This window comes from Bubalus kerabau, chromosome 5, assembly GCF_029407905.1.
Source record: "Bubalus kerabau isolate K-KA32 ecotype Philippines breed swamp buffalo chromosome 5, PCC_UOA_SB_1v2, whole genome shotgun sequence".
NCBI classification, from domain to species: Eukaryota; Metazoa; Chordata; class Mammalia; order Artiodactyla; family Bovidae; genus Bubalus; species Bubalus kerabau.
Genome location: NC_073628.1, coordinates 88,435,665 through 88,461,571, shown reverse-complemented (window position 1 = coordinate 88,461,571; position 25,907 = coordinate 88,435,665). Strand labels below are relative to the sequence as shown.

Genomic DNA, 25,907 nt, shown 5'->3' with positions numbered 1-25,907 from the left:
TTTCAAAGAAATGTGAGCTAAATTATAAATTTTATCCTTTCATCAGCTGTAAAATATTATGTTCTCATATAGAAAAAGGAATTAGTAGCTCTTCTTATAGAAATTATGCTTTTAAAATAAAATAATATAAATAAAGCACTGTAATTTTCAAATTAGAAGCATTTTTTTTCTTCAATAGGAGGTCTTCATCTAATTTTAAAATTGCAATAGTAGTATAATAGTTTGAGTTTTTATATCCTTGGCAGATTTGAGTATATACAAATTTTCATGTACTTTTTGATATGTTTTCAAAAATCCCAATAGAGCCTATATATTATAGGTTAACCATTAGTGATTTGTTCTATATTATGAGTAGGAAAAGGTACAGGAATTAATTTTTTAAGTTAAGGGTTAATTGAAATAGTGGTAATGAAATCTTTTCTAATGAAATAACCTTTAAAATATTTTTATAATTTTATTTTAGTAAATTTTATTTTTGAAATAAAATTTAACAGGCCATATATTGTCTAGGGCCATAACTAAAGTACTACCAGGAACCAGAACTCATGGCTTCTTGCTACAAATGTAGTTATTCATTTATTTTAATATATTCTTACACCTTTCATGCCTTATAAGGTTGAGGATTTCTATAGAGACTCTTGATTTTTCATGAAGAAACCTAAACTTTTATAAAATGGTCTATTTTTGTTTTCTTGCTTTGCTATAGTTTGATTTCTGTTGTGTTTTGGTTCTTCAGTATTTAGTGATATATTTCTAGTTCACTATTTTATGGAAATATGACTTATTTGGTTCCATTCACAATTCAACTATGCAGTCTTGCGTGGCATTAAAATATCACCTTGCAATGGACCAGACTTTGTTACCTGCATTCTTCTGTTTCTTCATTTTCTTTTAGCATAATTTAAGATTATTTAAAGAAACATTTTCTTAGAGAAAGAAATAAAATCACTGCTCTTGGAAACTCTAGTTTTATGTTACCTATTTTTTAAATTTTCTGTTTGCTTTTTCATGTAACTGAATCTACTTGAGTGTTTTGAATTTGAAGCTGACAGAAATAGTAATGGAGACTCTTTGACTTTGGAATATACTTCTGAAGTTCTTTTTACAAAGCTTTTGAAAGTCAGACTGTGTTGTTGTTCAGTCACTAAGTTGTGTCCAATTCTTTGTGACCACTAGACTGCAGTGTGCCAGGCTTCTCTGTCCTTCACCATGTCCCAGAGTTTGCTCCAACTCATGTCCATTGAGTTGGTGGATGCCATCCAACCATCAGACCTTTTCTACATGATACTTAAAAGGAAACATTATGTTGTAGATATTATCTTGGGAAAAAGATATAAACAGCTCCTTTTTTTCTGCTTCAGAGTGTCATTAGATTTGCTTTTTTTTTTTTTAACCTTTACATGGCCCGTAGATCTTTTCCATCTCTTCCAGGCTGTCTGAAAGCCCCCCAAATCCCAAGAGTCGACAAAGTGTGTAACAACCAGATGTCTTGACGGTTGGCTTCTCCTTTGTGACAGGGAACACATTAGGATGGCTATAGATCCCTGAATTTATCTATAGAGAGTAGTCTGAGCCAGAGATAAAGTGCCTGCCTTCTGCAGTCTTAAGAATTTAAGAACAATTTCTTTAAGTTAGGACTTTTTTTTTTGTTCTTCAATTTTATTTTATTTTTAAACTTTACATAATTGTATTAGTTTTGCCAAATATCAAAATGAATCCGCCACAGGTATACATGTACTCCCCATCCTGAACCCTCCTCCCTCCTCCCTCCCCATTCCATCCCTCTGGATCGTCCCAGTGCACCAGCCCCAAGCATCCAGTATCGTGCATCGAACCTGGACTGGCAACTCGTTTCATACATGATATTTTACATGTTTCAATGCCATTCTCCCAAATCTTCCCACCCTTTCCCTCTCCCACAGAGTCCATAAGTTAGGACTTAAAAAAAAAAAAAATGCAATATGAAAGGGATATGTGTGCAAGGAAGCTCAGTTTCCTAAGTTGACTTTACCAAAACTTTTTAGGGAAGGAGAAGGAAAATACAATCCATATACTGGTCATTAATCCTTAACAGATCAACATAAAGAAAAACCTTGTCCAGGAACTATCCCATTAAAACAAACAAACAAACGAAGAACACACACACACAATTCCTCTGCCCTTTCATTATCAAGCTGTATACTTCCAGCCAATAGCTGCTACTTGTGAAATCTTATGTCTGCCGAATTCTGACTTCTTTCTGTAGCCCACTCTCAGTCCTTTGTAGAACTTTGTGGTTAGTTGATTTTTTTTACTGAAGAAAAATGGGCAGTAATAAATTACTCATGCATAAAATCCATATCCTTTATGCAATCCTTTAAGGTTCTCTTTATAAATTTCAAAGAGTTAACACTTGAAATAGGATATTTCCCTCAATTTAAGGATATTGTGTTATCCCTTTATTGAGAGAAACTATTTAGGATTTATATTTGGAGTTTTATTTTTTGGGAAGAGATGGGAACCCTTGAAAAAAGAGCCAGTATTGGAGGCACACTAGTCTGTGTTAAAATCTTAAAACAACTTTAAATTTAATATTTTCAAGTCTCACTTTATTCAAAGGGTCAATTCGGATAATCACATCTACATCTCCAGGTTGTGGTAAGAATAAGGTATTGTATAAAAAGCACCTAATAAGGTAAACACCAGTAAATGATAGTAGTTATCACTGTGATGATACATTTAAAAGTAGTATACTTTTACCTGGACATTAAAAAAAATTTTTAATCAGATGATAATGCTTTACTATGTTTTATTGGTTTCTGCCTCCCAACAATGTGAATCATTCACATTGAGTCTCCCCTTCCTTCCTCTTGAGCCTCCCCGTCCCCAGTCCCACCCCTCTAGGTTGTCACAGAGCTCTAGGTTGGGCTCCCTGTGTTATATAGCAGCTTTCCACTATCTATCTATTTTCTGTTTTACACACGATAGCATATATATGTTAGTGCTACTTTTTCAGTTTATCCTAACTTCTTCCCCTGCTATGTCCACTTGCTAAAGCTTTTTTCCCTTCTTTTTAGGAAAGACTTAGCTGAATATCAGAAAAACTGTGAAGATCTTAAAGAGCGACTAAAGCATAAAGAGTCTCTTCTTGCTGCTAATATTTCTAACCGTGTTGGTGGTCTTTGTTTGAAATGTGCTCAGCATGAAGCTGTTCTTTCCCAAACCCATAATAACGTTCACATACAAACCATTGAAAGACTGACTAAGTAAGTATGCTTCTGTATGTGGGGTTGTTGGTAACATGGAAACCCATATCTTTACATGGGCATTATAGTTTTTTTTATCCCCATGCTAAATCACATGTGATTAATGTTAAGCTTCAAATAAAATAAATTTTCTAAGGTCCCTTCATTGTAGCTATATTAAAGAGAGAATATGTAGGTTCTGCCAACTGTGTATAATCTAGTCATTTCAGACAAATAATTTTATCTTTGTTGGTTTCAGTCTCATCTTTAAATGAGAGGATTGAAGTAGATAGCCTTTATAATTCTGTTCATTTCTATGACTCTGTAATTGAAGATCCAGCACTATTCATTACAGCACTGAGTTTGAGAGGAATTCTCTTGATTTTGCCCGATTTCAGATTTCCCTGCTGTCGTATAAAGTGAGTTTTTTTTTTTATCAAGTCTTTAATATGTGCTTGTCGTGAAGAATATTATGAGTATGCTGGAAGAAAGATCCACTGTATCGCATTTGTTAATATTTGAGGATTGATCAGGGACAAATTACAAGTGAGTTTTTATGGAGTCAAAGTTTTCATCTAGGCTGAAATATTACAGTTCTCTGGGTACATCTTTCTTTTGTTTTCACTATTCCAGAGGAAGCCTTTTCCTATGAAAATTTTATTCTGTAGAAGTTGAGGATTATTATTTAATACAGTATCCAGGGATGATTTATAGTGGGTGTTCTGTCTCACATGCCCTCTGCTTTTTTCTGTGCTCAGGGTCACATTTTTCTGTCTTTTTTGGGTTTATTTAAATAGCCCAAACATCACTTCCTCATAGAAATATTCTCTCACCAGCCTTACCCCATTTTGTCCTCAATTGACTTAGCCTCCTTCCTTCTGTAACTTTATAATATATTGTGTATATTTGCAGGCAGCAACTGTGTTTTATTTCTATATCCCTGGCTTCTAGAAGAGTACTTGGTCCGTAGCAGACACTCAGTAAATTGCTGTTTATATGACAAGACATTTTGGTGTTTATTGTTAACATCAGTTCAGTTCAGTCGCTCAGTCGTGTCCAACTCTTTGCGACCCCATGGACTGCAGCACGCCAGGCCTCCCTGTCTGTCACCAACTCCCGGAGTTTGCTCAAACTCATGTCCATTGAGTCGGTGATACCAACCATCTCATCCTCTGTCATCCCCTTATCCTCTTACCTTCAATCTTTCCCAGTGTCAGGGTCTTTTCAAATGAGTCAGTTCTTTGCATCAGGTGGCCAAAATATTGGAGTTTCAGCTTCAGCGTCAGTCCTTCCAATGAATATTCTGGACTGATTTCCCTTAGGATTGACTAGTTGGATCTCCTTGCAGTCCTAGGGGCTCTCAAGAGTCTTCTCCGACACCACAGTTCAAAAGCATCAATTCTTCGGAGGTCAGCTTTCTTAATAGTCCAACTCTCACATCCATACATGACTACTGGAAAAACCATAGCCTTGACTAGACAGACCTTTGTTGGCAAAGTAATATCTCTGCTTTTTAATACGCTGTCTAGGTTGGTCATAACTTTGTTAACATCAGAGATCCTCTAATTGGAACTGGTGTCAAGAATGAAAAGACTTGGTCATTAAAGCCAGTTTTGACCTTTGGATGAATGAATTTACTTCCCTGAGTTTGAAGTCTTCCTTTGTTTTGGTGAATAATATTCAATACCATCTCTTGGAACATTATGGATGCAGCTTAGCCTTGTGACTCGAGTGTTAGCTTTTGAGTCAAACTGCCTGGATTCATACTTTGGTTCTACTTCCAGCTTACTTTGTTTAGGGCTTTCCTGCTGGCTCAGTCGGTAAAGAATCTGCCTGCAGTGTAGGAGACCACCTGCAATGCAGGAGACCTGGGTTCAATCCTCTCATGCCTCAATTCCCCCACTTGAAAATGGAGGTAAAAGTACCTAATAGTATTATTTTTGAGGGAACGTTGAATGCATACCTATATATTGCTTCAAACATTTCCTGCCATATTATAAACGCTCTATAAATATTAAAACCCATCTGTACCTCCTATACTTGGAAATAGTAAAAATGTCCCACAACCATGGTTTCTACATGTGACTAATTTATTGGTTGTTATATAAAAACTAAATTTCTCCACTGTTACTTTTCATGATCTGCACTGATGGCCTTGTTTTTTGTTAAATATTATATTAATTATTAAATATAGTATTAACTTATTCATATTTATTACATATCAGCTTCCCAGGTGGCTTAGTGATAAAGAATCCACCTGCCAATGCAGGAGATGCAGGTTGAGTCAGAAAGATCCCTTAGAGAAGGAAATGGCAACCTACTCCAGTATTCTTGCCTGGAAAATTCCGTGGACAAAGGAGCCTGGAAGGCTACAGTCCACAGGGTTGCAAAGAATCGGACGCAACTGAGCACGCACGCTAGTATTTCACATAGTGACAATTTATTAAATGTATGTTAAATATATTTTCAGATACAACTGATGTGTAATAAACATTTCTAATATACCAAGGATTGTACCAGGAAATTTAAAACATAATGTCTTTTAATCTTAGTAAAACATTGATGAGGTAAGTAGATTGCCGTAATTCTACAACTAAGGAAACTGAGGCTCAGAGAAGTTAAAAATGTGCTTGTTTATATTTGAAAAAAGAATGGAATCATATTTCACAAAAGTAAATTCAAGATGGTTTAAAGACCTAGATATGATTTCTAGACTACAAAAGTATTAGGAGAAAATATAGAAAAACATCTTTATGGATTTGGGCTAATTAAAGTTTTGAGCATGATGAGGAAAGTAAGTCAAAAGGGGAAATAAAATGTTACATTTGACTCCACTAACACAAAAACTTACTTATGATACAATATTGCAAACTAAACTAAAAGGAAAATATTTATATTTTATATAAAAAAGTTTTTGGTACAATGTATAAACAATTTCTTTTAAAAGAAACAGAAAAGAAAAACTTCCCAGTTGCAAAGTAGGTATAGGATAGGAAATGGTAAGCAATAAAAGAGGATGATAATGCACGAGTTAAGTATTCATTCTTTTTTTTTTAATTGAAGTGTAATTGACCCACAATACCATGTTAGTACCACGTGCACAACATAGTGGTTTGATAATTCTATACATTACAAAATGATCCCCACCATAAGTCTAGTTATACCTGTCATCATGTAAAATTATTACAGTATTATTAACTGTATTTCCCACGCTGTACATGTCATCCTTTTGACTTAAGTTTCAAAATAAATAATCTTAATCTCATTTACCTATTTTACTCATCTTCCTAAAACCCTCCCCTCTGGCAACCCCCTGTTTGTATCTGATTCTGTTTCTGTTCTGTTACATTAGTTCATTTGTTTTGTTATTCAGATTTTCCAAACATAAATGAAATCATATTTTATTGTCTGACTTATTTTGCTTAGCATAATACCCTCTAAGTCCATCCGTATTGTAGCAGATGGCAAGATTTCATTTCATTTCATTCAGCCATTGTATAGCTGAGTAATATTTCATTGTTTATGCATGTGTATTTATACACGTCTACCTCATCCTCTTTATTCCGTTCTTTGATGGACATGTCTGTTGCTTCTGTATAATGGCTATTGGAAATAAGGCTGCAGTGAACATAGGGGCGAACATCTACATCCTTTTGGATTTCTGTTTCTGTTTTCTTCTGAAAACTACCCAGAAGTGGAATTTCTGGCTTGTACGGTAGTTCTTTTGATACTTTAAATTTTTCGAGGAACTTTCATACTGTTTTACCTAACAGCTTACTAATTTACATTTCTACCAACAGTGCTCTAGACTTGCCTTTTCTTCCATCTTTGCAAACATTTGTTATTTGTTGTCATTTTGCCATGTAAGCTATTCATTCTGTTATTATTCAAGAAAATGGTGGTGGTGTTATTATTTAAGAAAATGGTGGTCGCTAAGTTGTGTCCAACTTTTGCAACCCCATGGACTATAATCCACCAGGCTCCTCTGTCCATGGGATTTTTCAGGCAATAGTAGAGTGGGTTGCCATTTTCTTCTCCAGAGGATCTTCCTGACACAGGGATCTAACCTGCAACTCCTGTATTACATGTGAATTCTTTACTGCTGAGCCACCAACAAAGCCTCATTCAAGGAAATACTGGTTTAAAAATGCCAACTATCAAACTGGTGAAAATTTTAAAAAGAGTAGTGGTCTCAAGAATTGATGAGGCTATGAATAAGTCTGTATTTTCATACACTGCTAGTGGAAGTATAGATTGACACTACTTTTGAGGGTAATTTAGCACTGTTCATTAATATTTAAATTGTGTATTACATGTTTCAAAATCTACACTAGAGAATGTATGTATACCATAATAGGCCATTTGTAGGGAACTCTATTTGCAGCATTATTTGCAATGCTGTTATAATATTGTCATTTGATAAGAAATACATATTTTTGTCTTCATTTCCCATTCTTTTCATAGAACTCCTAAAACTTCTGTATTTTTCTAAGTGGTAAAAGCAATAAGTGTGTATTTTGTCCTAACATTTGTGTTTTGTCCTCTGCTTCTGCAATAGGTTGTTATTGTTAAGCCCATGAGTTTATATTAAGTAGATGACTTTTGACTAAGGATGAGAATGCTGGTTGCCACAGAAACAATCCATGTAATTAGAAGATTGGAATTTTCAGTCTCTACTTCCCAACCCTTAGGAAGGGAAAGAGCTGAAGATGGAGTCCAGGCATCAGTGGACAATGATTTAATCAATCATGACTATGGGACTTCTATACAAACTCTAAACAATGGAGTTTAGGGAGCTTCTGGACTGGTCAATACATTGAGTACTAGAATGTGACATCAGACAGGATGTGGAAGCTCCACACACCTTCCCACATACCTTTGTCTAGTGATCTCTTCTATTTATCTGTTCATGAGTTGAATCTTTTATAATAAGTGAGCAATATTAAGGAAAACACTTTCCTGAGTTCTGTGAGCTGTTCTAGCAAATTATTTTGCACTGGAAAGGATCATGGAAACCCATGGTGTTTGGTCAGAAAAGATACAAGTTACCTGGGGCTTACAATTGGAACCTAAAGTTGAGATTGTTTTGTGGGACTGAGCCTTAACCTGTGGGTATTTGTGTCAATACCAGGCAGTTAATATCGGAATTGAGTTAGTAGCCACTCAGAATTAGAGAATTGCTATGTGTGGAAAATCTACAAATGTGGTAGCAGAAGTATTGTGAGTATAGAAACTATAGAAGAAAACAATAGGTTTTCCTTTTAGATGTAAACAACCTAAATAAATATCCCTCAAAGAAGAATAACTGGGCTTCAGTTTAGATAAAGTATGAAATTTTATGTACAAAAAAAAGAGAGAATGGAGTAGATCTATATGTACTAATGTTCAACTAAGCTCCAAAATATGTTATTGAAGGAAAAAAAAATGAAAAAAAGATGAACATACCTGGCAGGAAACTATTTGTATTTTTTTAGAGGCTCCCTCACAGCCAGGTGAATACATGTGCATAGAAAAAGATGCAAAAGAATAATCACAATATTTAACAGTGATTACCACTGGAGAAGTAGAAGAAGGCATTGAAACTGACCGTGTGTGTTAAGCAGTCTCTAACCACTGTTGTTATTCAGTTGCTAAGTTGTGTCTGAATCTTTGTGACCCCATGGACTGCCGTCCTTCACTATCTCCCACAGTGTGCTCACATTCATGTCCATTGAGTCAGTAATGCTTTCTAACCATCTCTTCCTCTGCTGCCCTCTTCTCCTCCTGCACTCAGTCTTTCCCAGCATCAGGGTCTTTTCCAATGAGTCAGCTTTTCACATCAGGTAGCCAAAGTATTGGAGCTTCAGCGTCAGTCCTTCCAATGAATACTCAGGATTGATTTCCTTTAGGATTGACTGGTTTGATCTCTTTGCAGTCCAAGAGACTCTTAAGAGTATTCCCTAGCACCACAATTTGAAGCATCAATTCTTTTGCACTCAGCCTTCTTTATGGTCCAACTCTCACATCTGTACATGACTACTGGAAAAGCCATAGCTTTACTATATGGATTTTGTTGGCAAAGTGATGCCTCTGCTTTTTAATACATTGAAATTTTAATTACCAATTTTAACCATATTGGTAATTAATTTATTATAAGAAGAATTTAATGAAAGATTAATTTTAAAATGGAAAAAGCATATTCAAAGTCATGCAGATGAAGAGGATATTCTAAGATAAACTAGTCAGGGAAAACCAGTCAGCAAATAAAAAGCAGTGTTTCTTTTTCCTATTGATTTCCTATTATCCTTTTAACCCTAACCCTACAATGTGGGAGGCCTGGGTTCAATCCCTGGGTCAGGAAGATCTCCTGGAGAAGGAAATGGTGACCCACTCCAGTATTATTGCCTGGAAAATCCCATGGATGGAGGAGCCTGGTAGGCTATAGTCCATGGGGTCGCAAAGAGTCGGACACGACTGAGTGACTTCACTTTCACTTCTGTGTTATAAGTAAAATGTCTTAAAAGGAAGCTACGATGTTTACATTGATTCCAAGCCTGGCAGTCATTTAGAAATTAGATTCTTGCCCAGTTACATATTCCTTTGTCTCTATCCTGTATTTCAGCTCTTAGCCTCTTAGAATAAATGTCAACCTTTTCAGTTCAGTTTTCTGCTTTGTCAGCATGTCATTGACGCCTATTCTACTTTAATAACAGTATACTGTGGAAGGCTTCTACTTTTACTGTCAGTGAAAATCATTGTCTGTATTATTCCCATGGCCTAAGCTGATGTTCAGTTTCTTTCAATTTACTAATGCAGAAAGCTAAATATTGAATCTTATGCTGACTTTGAAGAGTGGCCAAAACTTTTTAGGTTCGATTTCTAGTTTTAAGCATAATTAAGAAGCCTGAACCCTCAATGAACTGTACTGTAGTATTTCCTGCTTGACTCTAATGTGAAATTTTTGAAGTTGTATCCCAAATATGATAAATTAAAAGTGTGTCTTGGTCTCTATTGAAAAATGTAGTATTGTGGTACCAATTTTAAGCTACTTTGTTGATTTTTTAGGCAATCACCCATTTGATAGCCAAGCAATCTTCTGTATAGCTTGCTTTGCAACTATATTTCAGTTTTTAAAAAAGAAAATTAAAAAAACTAAGGCTAACTGCTTAAGAATAAAAGAGAATTCATTATCTCTCTTACACACATACACAGAAAACCAAAAGAAAGAGAAAGACTGTAGTGGGAACTTCCCAGAAATGAGGAACAAGGAAATGTTGTAGTCAGCCTTCTAGACTTTCTTTTAAAAACAGTGATGTTTAATAAATCTTAAACTGCTAATAACTGTGGAATAGCTTAGGAATTGAAGGAATTAAATATGGAGTACTCCATATTTCAAGATGAAGCTCATGTGTGTCAGACCAACTCCTCTCTTTTCCGTATTATAAACATCGGCCAAGATTATTCAGAGACTTTCTCAGTCCTTTTTGCTCTGATTGTTGCTCTAGGTTCCTTAAATACTAGTTTCCTTAAATACTACATGATTGTTAGTTCATCCTAGAAGCGACACCCCTGCTTCTTACTTCATTTTCTGCCTCAGCTGCTCTATCATCTGCATCATGGCATGTTGCAGGATTAATGCTGTATTGCTTGTTTTGTTTGAAAAACTCCTTGATCACACTCATCAAAACATTCCCATGGTGTTTTTAAGCAGTTAAAGAACTTTTGCCATGGGAGATGGCCCTCTCACTCTCACATTGATGTATCATGTAAGTTTGTATGACTTGCCATTGTAAGAGGCTTGCTCAGGCCTGGCTTTGGGCTGGCACTATGGACTAGGAGCAGCACTGCAGCTGACTAGTTAGTCTGGGTGGCCAGAATTGACCATTTCTGAAGGACAGATAATGAGTAATAGCATGGGGCTGAAGTACAGGAGAAAAAAACTCAAGAAGGTGTCGGCCAGATGAACATAGAAATGGGACAGGAAGCAGGGCCTTATGTTGCATGCATGTTCGTTCACTTCAGTTGGGCCCAACTCTTTGTGACCCCACGGACTGTAGCCTGCTAGTCTTCTCTGTCCATGGAATTCTCCAGGCAAGAATACTGGATTTAGTTGCCATGCTCTTCTCCAGGGGATCTTCCCACCGCAGGGATCAAATCTTCCTCTCCTGCATCTCGTACATTACAGGCAGATTCTTTACCTAGTGGGCCCCATAGGAAGCCTTATATTGAGGACAGGGCTTACATACCTAGGGTTGTTTTTTCAAGTGCTTGCTATTTGGTATGTGGGCTGGCTAAGTTGAAACAAAACAAATAAAAAATGCGGTGACTGAGTGGATAGTCCTGTGTGTTAGTCTCTCAGTCATGCCCCACTCTTCTGCAACCCCATGGACTATAGCCTGCCAGGCTCCTCCGTCCATGGAATTATCCAGGCAAGAATACTGGGAGCAGGTAGGCATTCCCTTCTCCAGGGGATCTTCCAGATCCAGGGATTGAACCCAGGTCTCCCACATTGCAGGTAGATTCTTTACCATCTCAGCCACCAGGGAAGCCCTAAATTGCCAAATTTAGATAGTCCTAAATTGCCAGAATTGCTAGTGGCACCTGTAGGCATATGTGTAATTTAAGTATCTCTCCTGAACTTTTCAGATGGTCTGAGGGCCACCTTGAAGCATATATTACATTTCTTTTACAGAAAATTGGAGTGTGTCAGTCCAGCGGTTGCATGAATTTTTAGTACAATTCTTTTACAGATTCACTGTTGAATGGTGACCTTAACAAAACATCAGTGTGTGTGTGTGTGTGTGTGTGTGTGTTAGTTGCTCAGTTGTGTCTGGCCCTTTGTGACCCCATGGAGTGCAGCCCTTCAGGTGCCTCTGTCCATGGGATTTCCCAGGCAAGAATACTGGAGTGGGTTGCCATTTCCTTCTCCAGGAGATCTTCCTGACCCAGGGATCGAACCTGGTTCTCTTGCATTGCAAGCAGATTATTTACTGTCTGAGCCACCACAGTATTTGAGGGTTTATCTTTGATGATTTTTTATCATTCAATAGTCTGAAATTGGTAAGCTCATGTTCTGAGAATTTTTTGATCCAGAGCAATTAAACTCTTTTGTTTCCTGTTCTAAATAGTCTAGTGACTTTTTAAATTTAGACATAGGCGACTTCCCTGGTAGTCCTGTGCTTAAGACTCCACGCTTCCCCAAAGGGGACATGGGTTCGATCCCTGGTGGGAGAACTAAAAAAAATTTTAACTGTAAAATATTAGAACTGGGACAGAATTTTGCTTAACCTCTTTGATGCCCTCCTGTAGCAAAGTCATTATTCATTCATTTTTTCTTTGGTCATTTATTTCATTGAGTATGTACTGTGTAACAGACTACTCTTAGCAAGAGGATATACTAGAAATAGTTTAAATATATTAAGTGTAAGTCTCCTGTAAGAAGCAAATTTGTTAGAAACTTGATCCTATTGTGGCCTGTTTGTTAATATATATTCTGAGGTTTTTTGTTGATCTTTTTATTTGTAACTTCAGGTTTGATGGTGGTATAGTATTAGGAACAGGTAAGAGTATCACTGAACAGTGACTTTGGTTTCTTAGTAGGTCTAAAACTTTGGAAAGGTAATTATATGATGTTGACCTGTTATCCTTAAGACTGAATTTTTATTTTCTACTTGGAAACACAGGTTCTAGATGGGTTGCATATTCTCAATGAAGCTAGTCCCTTTTATGTTAGAGCCTTTTCTGAAATGCAAATAAATATGAATTTGATTTTGTTTGCATTTTACTTAATATTTTTTACTCAACCAGAATAATCTTGCTTTGATTCTTCCACTTTTCACATAATTATTGTGTTTGATTATATTTAATCAAAATAATTGACTCCTTTTTCATTTCCTTTAGATAAAAAAATTATTTTTCTCAATTGAAAATAAGTGAATCAGGAAATTCTAAAATGAAGATCACTATGCTCCCACAAATTTTATGATACTTGTAGCAAACAAAAAGAGCTTTTATGAAACTGTTAATAATGTAACTTTGTTCAGTATTACATATTTTTAAAAATATGACTGTTTTCCAAATGCCACAAATAGTTTAAATTATTTTATTTTTAAGAAAATTTTTTAATCAAGACATTGGTCAATTTTGAAAATAATTCAAACTCAGAGATTTAATCTTTTAAGTTAGGACTCCTTAAAATTTACTCTTTATTAATAGTTTACACAGTTAACTGTTTAGCAATAGTTCAGAACTTGGCAATGAAAAGGAAGCTACAGCAGTTACTTCAAGTGAATTTGAAATCACAGTTTAAAACTTCAGCTCTTTAACAAAGTATGGAATAGCATAAGTAACAGTCCAACTTACTTTTTTTGTTTGTTTGTTTTGTGTTAATAGAAAGTTTCCCACCTCACTTTTGGGGGGATCTATTGATCTTTTTCATCCAGCGGATGAGTTCCAGATATCCTGAAATCTTTTATGTGGAATTTGCTTAAATTAATCCATGAGATTGGAACTTTGCTGCTATTTTACATGCCAAAGCATTTTGGCATTCAGTTCAGTTCTGTCCCCCCAAAATAGCTTAGCTTTATGAGAATTGCTGAGAAGGGGGCAGAGCTAGGCAATGATCAAACCTAGGGGGTAAGATTTTATAAAATAACGAGTATTATGTGTAATCAAGGCATTTGAGTAATCCAACAGTACTACCCATTGAAAGAAGAAATACTTTCATAAGTAGGTGAAAGTTTTTCATTCGTAAGTGAAGCTGCTTAGTCATGTCCGACTTTTCGAGACTCTGTGGGCTGAACCTACCAGGCTTCTCCAACCATGGGATTTTCCAGGCAAGAATACTGGAGTGGGTTGCTATTTCCTTTTCCAGGGAATCTTCCCGACCCAGGGATTGGACCCGAATCTCCTGAATTGCAGGCAAGCGCTTTACCATCTGAGCCACCAGGGAAGCCAAGAAGTGTCAAAAAGAGGGTTGTGAAGGAAGACGAAAAGAAAAAAAGACATGTTGGTTCTAGTAGAGCAGAGAGCCAGTACTGTAAACAAAACCTCAGTAGTCCCTTCTTACCATGGTTACTTCTACTTTGAGGTACGATTCCCACCTTCCCTGATAGTTCAGCTGGTAAAGAATCCACCTGCAATGCAGGAGACCCCAGTTCAATCCCTGGGTGGGGAAGATCCACTAGAGAAGGGATAGGCTACCTACTCCAGTATTCTGGCCTGGAGAATTCCATGGATGGTATTGTCCATAGGGTCACAGGCTGACACAACTGATTGACCTTCACACGTTCACAACTTTGTTAGTTTTTTCTCCTTTTCTGCCGCCTACACTTAGCTTTTTAACTCATTTCTTCTTTTCTGGGCTTTCCTCTGGAGCCCTGTGTGCCAGTCCTCTCCACAGTAGGTTATTACCCCACGTGGATGTAGTCCTGCCATGAGTGCTCCCTGCTCTTCTGGCCGTTCTGCCTGCCCCTCACCAAGTGGGGACAGAGGGTCTTTCTCTGGGGTGTGCTTGAACATGTGCTGGGTTGGCCTGCCCTGGCTCTTCTTCTAATACATATCAATGCTTTTTCCTCCCTGACTTATGAATACTTGACCATTTGATCATTTCTTGTTTTCAATGTTCTTTTTGTGCTGACAGAGAAAGAGATGACTTAATGTCTGCGCTAGTTTCCATGAGGAGCAGCTTGACAGAGGTGCAGCAAAGAGAAGCAAGTGCTTATAAGCAGGTGAAACAAGCTGTGAAAATGACTGAGGAAGCCAGTTTTGAAAAAACCAAGGCAAGTCTAATAAGATTAAAATGAAAGCATGCCTTAATTCCTTTTTTTTTTCTTTTCTGAGTACTTAATTGGTTATTCTCTGTAACTAAACTTTTTTTCCAGACACACAAAGTGGAACCCAGTTTGTTAGTGTTGAATTTCTAAATTAAACAAATTTTTTCTATGGAGAATTCTTATTCCTCTGCAAATTCTCTTGCTATGTCACTATTGAAACAACAGTACAATGTAGTATGGTACTTTGAGAGAGTTGTATGCTTAACCTCTTCATTTGCCGATAATTTTTAATGCTAAGTGAAACTGTTAACATCCATAGTGACCCATTTTTGTATGTTCGTGTATGACTGAAGACAGATCTTTTTTTCTCTGTCCCTGGGAAATTTTGAGAACATTCAAATATACCACAATAATAATATACGTGTATTTAATAGCATCTTTAGCTGTGAATTGGTATCCATTGTGTGCTTAAGTCAAACACATTTAATGGTAATGATTATGTCAGTAATAGTTAACACAGTGATCAGGCAGTGTTCTAAGCACTTTGAATAGTAGGAGGTTACTGTGGATTCATTGCAGTTGGGGGCCACACCTTAAACCATTAAAGTTGCTGTGTGTTTTCTGTAGACACACTAGCCACACTTGAAGTACCTAGTAGCCACATGTAGCTGGTGATTACTGTATTAGTCAGTGCAATATAGGACATTTCCATTATCACAAAAAATGCTCTTAGATGGCATTGGTCTAGTATATAGTAGCATCACTATTTTATTGGGCTAATCAACTTTATATTAAACTTCTCCTCAGTCATTGCTTTATCCATTTTTCTCTGTCCAGTTCATCTTTAACTCTTCCTAGACCATTAGACCTTCATAGTGCCCCTGTACCTTTTGAAAGTAATGTTCATTCTGACCAAATGCTCTAATATACTTTATTGTTTCTTCAAACACTCTTACTTCTTCATTTGTAATGAACTCTAGCTGCCCCTTGCTGGTATTATGACCCTCAAAACCCCCAGTGGAGCCCTTTGCTGTTCATCTCATCTCATTTGGCTATGATGGAGGAGGTTAGCATTCATATCACTCCATATTGCCATTTCCAGGCCTTTGTTATGGTTCAGTTGAGTTCAGTCGCTCAGTCCAATCCGACTCTTTGAGACCCCATGAATCGCAGCACGCCAGGCCTCCCTGTCCATCATCAACTCCCAGAGTTCACTCAGACTCACGTCCATCGAGTTGGTGATGCCATCCAACCATCTCATCCTCTGTCATCCCCTTCTCCTCCTGCCCCCAATCCCTCCCAGCATCAGAGGTTTTTCCAATGAGTCAACTCTTCGCGTGAGGTGGACAAAGTACTGGAGTTTCAGCTTCAGCATCAGTCCTTCCAAAGAAATCCCAGGGCTGATCTCCTTTAGAATGGACTGGTTGGACCTCCTTGCAGTCTAAGGGACTCTCAAGAGCCTTCTCCAACACCACAGTTCAAAAGCATCAATTCTTCAGCGCTCGGCTTTCTTCATAGTCCAACTTTCACATCCATACACGACCACTGGAAAAACCATAGCCTTGACTAGACGGACCTTTGTTGGCAAAGTAATGTCTCTGCTTTTGAATATGCTATCTAGATTGGTCATAACTTTCATTCCAAGCAATAAGCATCTTTTAATTTCATGGCTGCAGTCACCATCTGTAGTGATTTTGGAGCCCCAAAAAAGAAAGTCTGACACTGTTTCCACTGTTTCCCCATCTATTTCCCATGAAGTGATGGGACCAGATGCCATGATCTTCGTTTTCTGAATGTTGAGCTTTAAGTCAACTTTTTCACTCTCCACTTTCACTTTCATCAAGAGGCTTTTGAGTTCCTCTTCACTTTCTGCCATAAGGGTGGTGTCATCTGCATATCTGAGGTTATTGATACTTCTCGTGGCAATCTTGATTCCAGCTTGTGCTTCTTCCAGCCCAGCGTTTCTCATGATGTACTCTGCATAGAAGTTAAATAAGCAGGGTGACAATATACAGCCTTGACGTACTCCTTTTCCCATTTGGAACCAGTCTGTTGTTCCATGTCCAGTTCTAACTGTTGCTTCCTGACCTGCATATAGGTTTCTCCAGAGGCAGGTCAGGTGGTCTGGTATTCCCATCTCTTAAAGAATTTTCCACAGTTTTTTGTGATCCACACAGTCAAAGGCTTTGGCATAGTCAATAAAGCAGAAATAGATGATTTTCTGGAACTCTCTTGCTTTTTCGATGATCAAGTGGATGTTGGCAATTTGATCTCTGGTTCCTCTGCCTTTTCTAAAACGAGCTTGAACATCTGGAAGTTCACGGTTCGCATATTGCTGAAGTCTGTCTTGGAGAATTTTGAGCATTACTTTACTAGCGTGTGAGATGAGTGCAATTGTGCGGTAGTTTGAGCATTCTTTGGCATTGCCTTTCTTTGGGACTGGAATGAAAACTGACCTTTTCCAGTCCTGTGGCCACTGCTGAGTTTTCCAAATTTGCTGGCATATTGAGTGCAGCACTTTCACAGCATCATCTTTAGAATTTGAAATAGCTCAACTGGAATTCCATCACCTCCACTATGGAATTCCATCACCTCCACTAGCTTTGTTCGTAGTGATCCTTTCTAAGGCCCACTTGACTTCACATTCCAGGTTGTCTGGCTCTAGGTGAGTGATCACACCATTGTGATTATCTTGATTATGAAGATCTTTTTTGTACAGTTCTTCTGTGTATTCTTGCCACCTTTTCTGAATATCTTCTACTTCTGTTAGGTCCATACCATTTCTGTCCTTTATATATATATATATATATATATATATATATATATATATATATATATATTATATATTATATATGTTACTTCTTTTGCCTGTGCTTGCTGTGGTGCACAGACTCTTTACTGTGGCTCATGGTCTTCTCTAGTGGTGGTGTGTGGGCTCTAGACTGGGTGGGCTTGGTAGTTGCAGCAGGCAGGCTTAATTGCAGTATGTGGGAATCTTAGTTCCCTGGCCAGGGATCAAACCCAGGCCCCCTGTATTGGGAGGTGGAGTATTATCTACTAAATTACCAGGAAGTCCTGCTTAATTTTTCTTTGAAATTAGGTTACCACTTCTCTTTGAATCATCACTGATTCTCCTCTCTCTAATTTTAATCGACTTAAACACTCAATCTAGAAGACACTATTTGACACATTTTTTAAAAAATCATCCATTTTATACTTGGATTTATAAAATATTTGTAAGATCTTTGACACTTTTTAACAACTTTAGCCTCTGAGCCTTTTTTTCTCTTGTCCAAGTCTTTTCAGGCTGCCATAATGAAAATACCTTAGACATGGTGGCTTAAACAACAAACATTTATTTCTCACACTTCTGGAAGTTCAAGATTGTAGCACCAACAGGTTCAGTGTTTGGTCAGAGCTCACTTTCTGTCTTCTCACTATGTCTTCACATGGTGGAAGGGGCAAGAGAACTCTTTGGCATCTATTTTCTAAGGGCACTAATCCCATTCATGAGGACTCTGCTTTCATGACCTGATCACCTCCCATGGGGCCCACTATCTAAGTCCATCATATTAGGGTTAGGTTTCAACATATGAATTTTGGAAAAGCACAAACATTCAGTTCATAGCATCCTCCACTCTATCTCTTTTCATCATTCTGAAAGGTTTCAACATTCATGCTGTTAACATATGCAACATCTTAGGCCAACACACTTTGTCTTCCTTAACTCTAAGACTTTTTTCTGTTCTGCTGTAACTCCCACATGAACTGAAGTGTCCATGAGATCTCAAACACTAAAACTGATCTCTCTGACCAGAGCCTTTTCTCTTTCTCCTATCTCAGTTAAATATATTCAGTGTCGTCTTTTACCTCCTCTCATACCTCATTTTCTCTATTATCTCCAGGCTGTCCCTCTTCCCTTTCTATTTAGATGTGAATTTTACAATTTCAAGCTAAACTCACTATATTCACTCCATCAAGATAGCTGTGTTCTTTACCTATTGAATGGTACTTTTGTCCACTGTCATGTCCTAATTGGAAACCTGGATGTCATCCTCTCTTTTATACCTGGCTTCCAATCAATTACTGATTGTAAGTTTTCTTTTTAAAGATTTATTTGTTGACTTAACAATTTCTACTTTCTTCATTTTCCCAGCCTAGCACCTCACTCTCACAGCTGACCTCCTATACTGAGATCACAACCAACTGACTAGAGGCTCTTCAAACCTTATCATCTCTCAAATATGCCTTCTCATTTTTTTCTTGCTTATCTAGTCCTCTTACTTTCCAAGATGAATCTGTCCAAGTTCTTGATATGTCCTACTCCCAAGGTTTCAGGCACCCTAAACCATTTGTTATCATATCTTTCTTATATCTTCCATCCTTCCTTCTCCATTGTTTTTACCTTTGTAGCTTTCCATTCACTTTTGAACACATTGCAGTCAAGCTTTTGACAAATTGTAGTCTGATTTCATACTAATGAATTGGTCACTTTTTGGTCACCAGCCACTTCCTGATTATTAAACCCAGTGACTTCATCTTAGTCCTCATTTGACTCAACTCCAGGAAGCCATTAACTGTGCTAGTATAACATTATCTTTTCTCCTTGATTAGTTTGGTATTTCACTCTGTGAGTCATCTTTGCATTGCTCTTCTCTACTCTTCCACATGCCTTTTAACTTGTTTTCCACAAGCCTAGAATGCAGACATTCCTCATTTTTGTTCCTAGACTTCCACCCATGTCGCCCTAATTTCCAGGACTTTGTGTCTTCCTCTCATTGAACACTTCTACATTGTGTCTTTAGCTCTAACAGCTCCGCTGTGCCCCAGACCTACATTTCTAGCTACTACTAGATCTCTTTATATGGATGATATGCCATTAGCATTTGAAACTCCACACTACAAAAATGTTAATTCTCTCCTCCTTACTATCTGTCACTCCTTTTCCTTCTACAATTTTCCATATTATCTTCTTTCAGATAATGGTATTATCATCTTACCAACAGTTCTGGCCTAGATCCTTTAAGATACTTTGGCTCCTCCCCATTCATCACTCTTAACATCCAATCAATTACCAAACTCGCACCTTCTCAGATGCCCTTACTAAGTTATCCCTGCAACTTCCATTCCTATACCTTTGCCCTGGTTCAAGTCTTCACATACTCTTATGCAACCTATGTGGCCTTTTTGAATAGACTTCTGTTGGTCTCCCTCAGGTCTCTTTCAGTTCAGTTCAGTCGCTCAGTTGTGTCCGACTCTTTGCGACCCCATGAATCACAGCACAGCAGGCCTCCCTGTTCATCACCAACTCCCAGAGTTCACCCAAACTCATGTCCATCGAGTCAGTGATGCCATCCAGCCATCTCATCCTCTGTCGTCCCCTTCTCCTCCTGCCTCCAATCCCTCCCAGCATCAGAGTTTTTTCCAATGAGTCAACTCTTTTGCATGAGGTGACCAAAGTACTGGAGTTTCAGCTTTAGCATCAGTCCTTCCAAAGAACACCCAGGACTGATCTCCTTTAGAATGGACTGGTTGGATCTCCTTGCAGTCCAAGGGACTCTCAAGAGCCTTCTCCAACACCACAGTTCAAAAGCATCAATTCTTTGGCTCTCATCTTTCTTCACAGTCCAACTTTCACATCCATACATGACAACTGGAAAAACCATAGCCTAGACTAGATGGACCTTTGTTGGCAAAGTAATGTCTCTGCTTTTGAATATGCTATCTAGGTTGGTCATAACTTTCCTTCCAAGGAGTAAGTGTCTTTTAATTTCCTGGCTGCAATCACCATCTGCAGTGATTTTGGAGCCCCAGTAAATGAAGTCTGACACTGTTTCCACTGTTTCCCCATCTATTTCCCATGAAGTGATGGGACCAGATGCCATGATCTTCGTTTTCTGAATGTTGAGCTTTAAGCCAACTTTTTCACTCTCCACTTTCACTTTCATCAGAGGCTTTTGAGTTCCTCTTCACTTTCTGCCATAAGGGTGGTGTCATCTGCATATCTGAGGTTATTGATATTTCTCCCGGCAATCTTGATTCTGGCTTGTGGTTCTTCCAGCCCAGTGTTTCTCATGATGTACTCTGCATATAAGTTAAATAAACAGGGTGACAGTATACAGCCTTGACGTACTCCTTTTCCCATTTGGAACCAGTCTGTTGTTCCGTGTCCAGTTCTAACTGTTGCTTCCTGACCTGCATATAGGTTTCTCCAGAGGCAGGTCAGGTGGTCTGGTATTCCCATCTCTTGAAGAATTTTCCACAGTTTTTTGTGATCCACACAGTCAAAGGCTTTGGCATAATCGATAAAGCAGACATAGATGTTTTTCTGGACCTCTCTTGCTTTTTCGATGATCCAGCGGATGTTGGCAATTTGATCTCTTGTTCCTCTACCTTTTCTAAGTCCAGCTTGAACATCTGGAAGTTCACGGTTCACGTATTGATGAAACCTGGCTTGGAGAATTTTGAGCATTACTTTACTAGCATGTGAGATGAGTGCAATTGTGCGGTAGTTTGAGCATTCTTGGCATTGCCTTTCTTTGGGACTGGAATGAAAATTGACCTTTTCCAGTCCTGTGGCCACTGCTGAGTTTTCCAAATTGGCTGGCATATTGAGTGCAGCACTTTCACAGCATCATCTTTCAGGATTTGAAATAGCTCAACTGGAATTCTATCACCTCCACTAGCTTTGTTCATAGTGATGCTTTCTAAGGCCCACTTGACTGCACATTCCAGGGTGTCTGGCTCTAGGTGAGTGATCACACCATCGTGATTATCTTGGTCGTGAAGATCTTTTTTGTACAGTTCTTCTGTGTATTCTTGCCACCTCTTCTGAATATCTTCTACTTCTGTTAGGTCCATACCATTTCTGTCCTTTATTGAGCCCATCTTTGCATGAAATGTTCCCTTGATATCTCTAATTTTCTTGAAGAGATCTCTAGTCTTTCCCATTCTGTTGTTTTCCTCTATTTCTTTGCATTGACTGCTGAGGAAGGCTTTCTTATCTCTCCTTGCTATTCTTTGGAACTCTGCATTCAGATGCTTATATATTTCCTTTTCTCCTTTGCTTTTCGCTTCTCTTCTTTTCTCAGCTTTGTAAGGCCTCCCCAGACAGCCATTTTGCTTTTTTGCATTTCTTTTCCATGGGGATGGTCTTGATCCCTGTCTCCTGTACAATGTCATGAACCTCCGTCCATAGTTCATCAGGCACTCTTATCTATCAGATCTAGTCCCTTAAATCTATTTCTCACTTCCACTGTATAATCATAAGGGATTTGATTTAGGTCATACCTGAATGATCTAGTGGTTTTCCCTACTTTCTTCAATTTAGGTATGAATTTGGCAATGAGTACATGATTCCCCAGTATATCTTTCACTTTGCTTCCAAAGTCTTCCTAAATTGTAAATCTCCCTGTTCAGGCAGCTCTCCCCTTGCAGTAGAATAAAAGACAAATCCTTAGCATAACCTTCCAGATCTTTCACAATGTGGTCCCACTCTAACTTTTCTAGCCTTATCTTTTACTACACATTTCATATAACTTGTGCTGTTTCTGTAATGTGACCTATATCAACTCTTTCCATGAATTTGCTCATGTTGTACTTTTCTGCACTGTGTTCATCTGTGAAATACTTATTCAGTCTATGAGAGTCAGCTCAGGTGGCAATCTTCCCCAAAGTTTTTTCCAACCCCTTCTTGTTTGAATTAATCTCTTCTTTCTCTGTATTCCTAATGAGCTGTGTATACTTTTTGTGGCTGTGTACATAGTTCTCTCCATGAAAAGACCTTAAAAACCAGGCCTGTGACATCTATCCCTGTATTCTTCACAATGGCTATTTACATATTAATTGTACCATAAATGTTTGTTGAATTGAAATAAAGTTAGCTATTAACTTTAAATATTAGTATGCATTTTTATAAATAATTTTTATGATGTAATATTTCAGTAGTTAAGAACTAGAAAGGCTATTGTATATCGTGAATCTATTTTTCACTGAGTTAGTATTTATGCCAGGATTGATTTCTAAGCAGTTTACAAAATGCAGTGCAAGTATAATAGTTATTATCATCAAGATATAGTAAAACATGTTAGGAAATTTGAATAAAAATCAAAACTACATATATACTTTAATTTTAAAATCAACTACTTTATTACTGCATTATGAAATGGTTACTTTGTTCTTATAGTTTCTTAACATTTGTTGCCATCTAGTGTTATATTTTGCATATTGCATGCTAAATAAGTGAAAGCAATTACGTTTCATAAATATTATATCAAACAGAGTTCGATAGAACTCTGCTCAATGTTATGTGGTAGCCTAGATGGGAAGGGAGTTGGAGGGAGAATGGGTATATGTATATATATGGCTGAGTCCCTTCATTGTTCACCAGAAACTATTACAACATTGTTAATTGGCTATACCTCAATACAAAATAAAAAGTTTAAAAAAAGGCAAATACCATATGATGTCTCTTGTATGTGGAATCTAAAACACGACACAAATGAACTTATCTATGAAACAGAAATAGACTCGCAGACATAGAGAACAGACTTTGTGGTTGCCCGAAAAGAATGTGAGTAAAGGATGTATGTGTGTCTATATATTTGTTGTTGTTGTTGTTGTTGTTCAGTCGCTAAGTTGTGTCAGACTCTTTGCAACCCCATGGACTGCAGCACAGCAGACTTCCCTGTCCTTCACTATCTCCCAGAGTTTCTGTGTGTATATATATGTATATAAAGGGCTTCCCCCGGTAGGAAGTGACTCAGTGGTAAAGAATCCACCTGCAATGCAGGAGCCTCAGGAGGTGAAGGTTTCATCCCTGGGAAGATCCTCTGGAGGAGGGCGTGGCACCCACTCCAGTGTTCTTGCCTGGAGTCTCCCTGTTGACAGAGGAGCCTGGCAGGCTACAGTCTACGGGGTCGCAGAGTCGGACACGACTGAAGTGACAGCATGCACACAGGTTTCCCATGTAGGTCACTGCATTTTAGGTCATTTTTAACAAAAACTGAAATAAGGTGCATTAGCCTTTATTTGAATTTTGAGTACCTCAAACCAAGGGTGCAAAAGGAAGAGGGTTGTCTAAGTCCCCAACTCCCCAAGACCTACAGCTGTTTCCACCAAGAAAGGGGTTGTGCTCAGGGAAAAGAAGGAGCCACGACCTTGGGAACTACTAGGAGAAATGGAAGCTGCAGATCCCAAATTAACATGGTCACCTGTGAAGATCTATCAGTTAATTGTAGTTGGCCATTCCTTGACCTAGTCATTGAGGATTCAGTTATATGCCTTTACTAAATGGTTATATAGAGTATAATCAAGGAGTACTGAATCATCTGGGATTCTGAAAACTAGGAGAGGAGTCTTAGAATTTAAAGACAAAGCTTTAATGGAAAGACGAAACTGAAAGTGAAAGTCATGCAGTCGTGTCCGACTCTTTGCATCCCTATGGACTGTATGGTCCATGGAATTCTCCAGGCCAGAATACTGGAGTGGGTAGCCTTTCCCTTCTCCAGGGGATCTTCCCCACCCAGGGATCATACCCAGGTCTCCCGCATTGCAGGCAGATTCTTTACCAGCTGAGCCACAAGGGAAGCCCAAGAATACTGGAGTGGGTAGGGTAGCCTATCCCTTCTCCAAGGGATCTTCCCGACCCAGGAATCGATCCAGGGTCTCCTGCATTGCAGGCAGATTCTTTACCAACTGGGCTATGAGGGAAGCCCTAATGGAAAGAATGTATACGTATTTATTTAGTAGAACCAAATCTTGTATATGAGGTCTGTTGCAAGATTAAATGACTTTTCTAGTTCCAAGTGGTAGTTAATATATTTCCTTCACTGTGACCAGGAATATATATTAAAATGAAAACAATAAAACTAAAAGTCATTTTTATATGGGATCACTGGTTACAAACCAAGAGTGATCAATATTCAGTTTTTAACCTACTGTTTTTATTCAGTGTTTCATTGCTGCTTTCATACTCACCATCACCTTTCAGTGGTAGCTACTTCTCATAGAAGGCCCTCCACAAAACCAAGTCTTCCGCAACATATTTTGTTCATGTGATTTACAGCTTCTCACTTGTGCTTATATCATTTTGGCACTAGGCCTTTTACCTGTCAGGATCATTTACTGTTCCTTGTTGCTGAACTGATTAAATTCTCTGAATTGACTCTTTCTTTGTTCTTCATGTTAGCCTGATCTTCAGCAGTTCCTTCCACTGTTCCTGTACCTACTAAGGTTGATTCCTGAGTTCTTATTCAATGAAAAACCTTCTGATTAGATATACTAGTTTATATTCCATAATCATTTTATTCTTTCATGCCAGTGAACATTATGAATGTTTTTATTAGGTTCTTATAAAATACTTTACAGCAGAGCAATTGTGTTCCAAAGCAGAAAAATCTCTAATTAGTAATATTTCAAGCTCAAATGGTTTAAATTATAGAAAAAATATGCTTTTCCATTTCCTTGAAAATCTAATGTAAAATTTTATCTTCCAAACATTTTCAACTAGAATTGGATTTGGGACTAACTCCTTAGGAGAATTTTTTTTTTAGGCATTGTATTTGCTTATCAATTAATCTTAGACAATTGCATTTTATCCTCATATTTTATGCCTAGGAGTATAGAACATTTCCAGAAGAGTTTGAAAGAAGTTAGAGTTTAATGAGTTCATGATACAAGGAAGAAAATTCACATATCCTAGGTATTTATTGTCTGTATTTACTATAGCTTTCACCAGAGGGAAGCATAACAATGCATAAAACTTTGCAGTGCTTACTGAGACTGCTTCCATCTCCATTAACAATAACTATGACTATCAAATTATAAGCATACAGTATATAAGTCATATAAGGCTTCAGTTTCTTGCTCTCAATTCAAGGAACAACATAGAGGTTGAGAGAGGAGGATCTTGTGAGGAGACATGGGATAC

The 25,907-nt window shown here is 37.8% G+C and overlaps 1 protein-coding gene across 30 annotated transcripts in view; it reads left to right on the top strand.

The window, feature by feature from the left end:
• The window catches only part of SDCCAG8 (SHH signaling and ciliogenesis regulator SDCCAG8), a 243,024-nt gene that overhangs the window by 45,034 nt on the left and 172,083 nt on the right, over window positions 1–25,907 (top strand). For all 30 annotated transcript variants that reach the window (XM_055582141.1, XM_055582140.1, XM_055582139.1 and 27 more), the window contains exons 8-9: window positions 3,057–3,245; window positions 14,845–14,983. In XM_055582141.1, coding sequence (XP_055438116.1) covers window positions 3,057–3,245; window positions 14,845–14,983 — 328 coding nt within the window. The remainder of the gene's footprint in view (window positions 1–3,056; window positions 3,246–14,844; window positions 14,984–25,907) is intronic.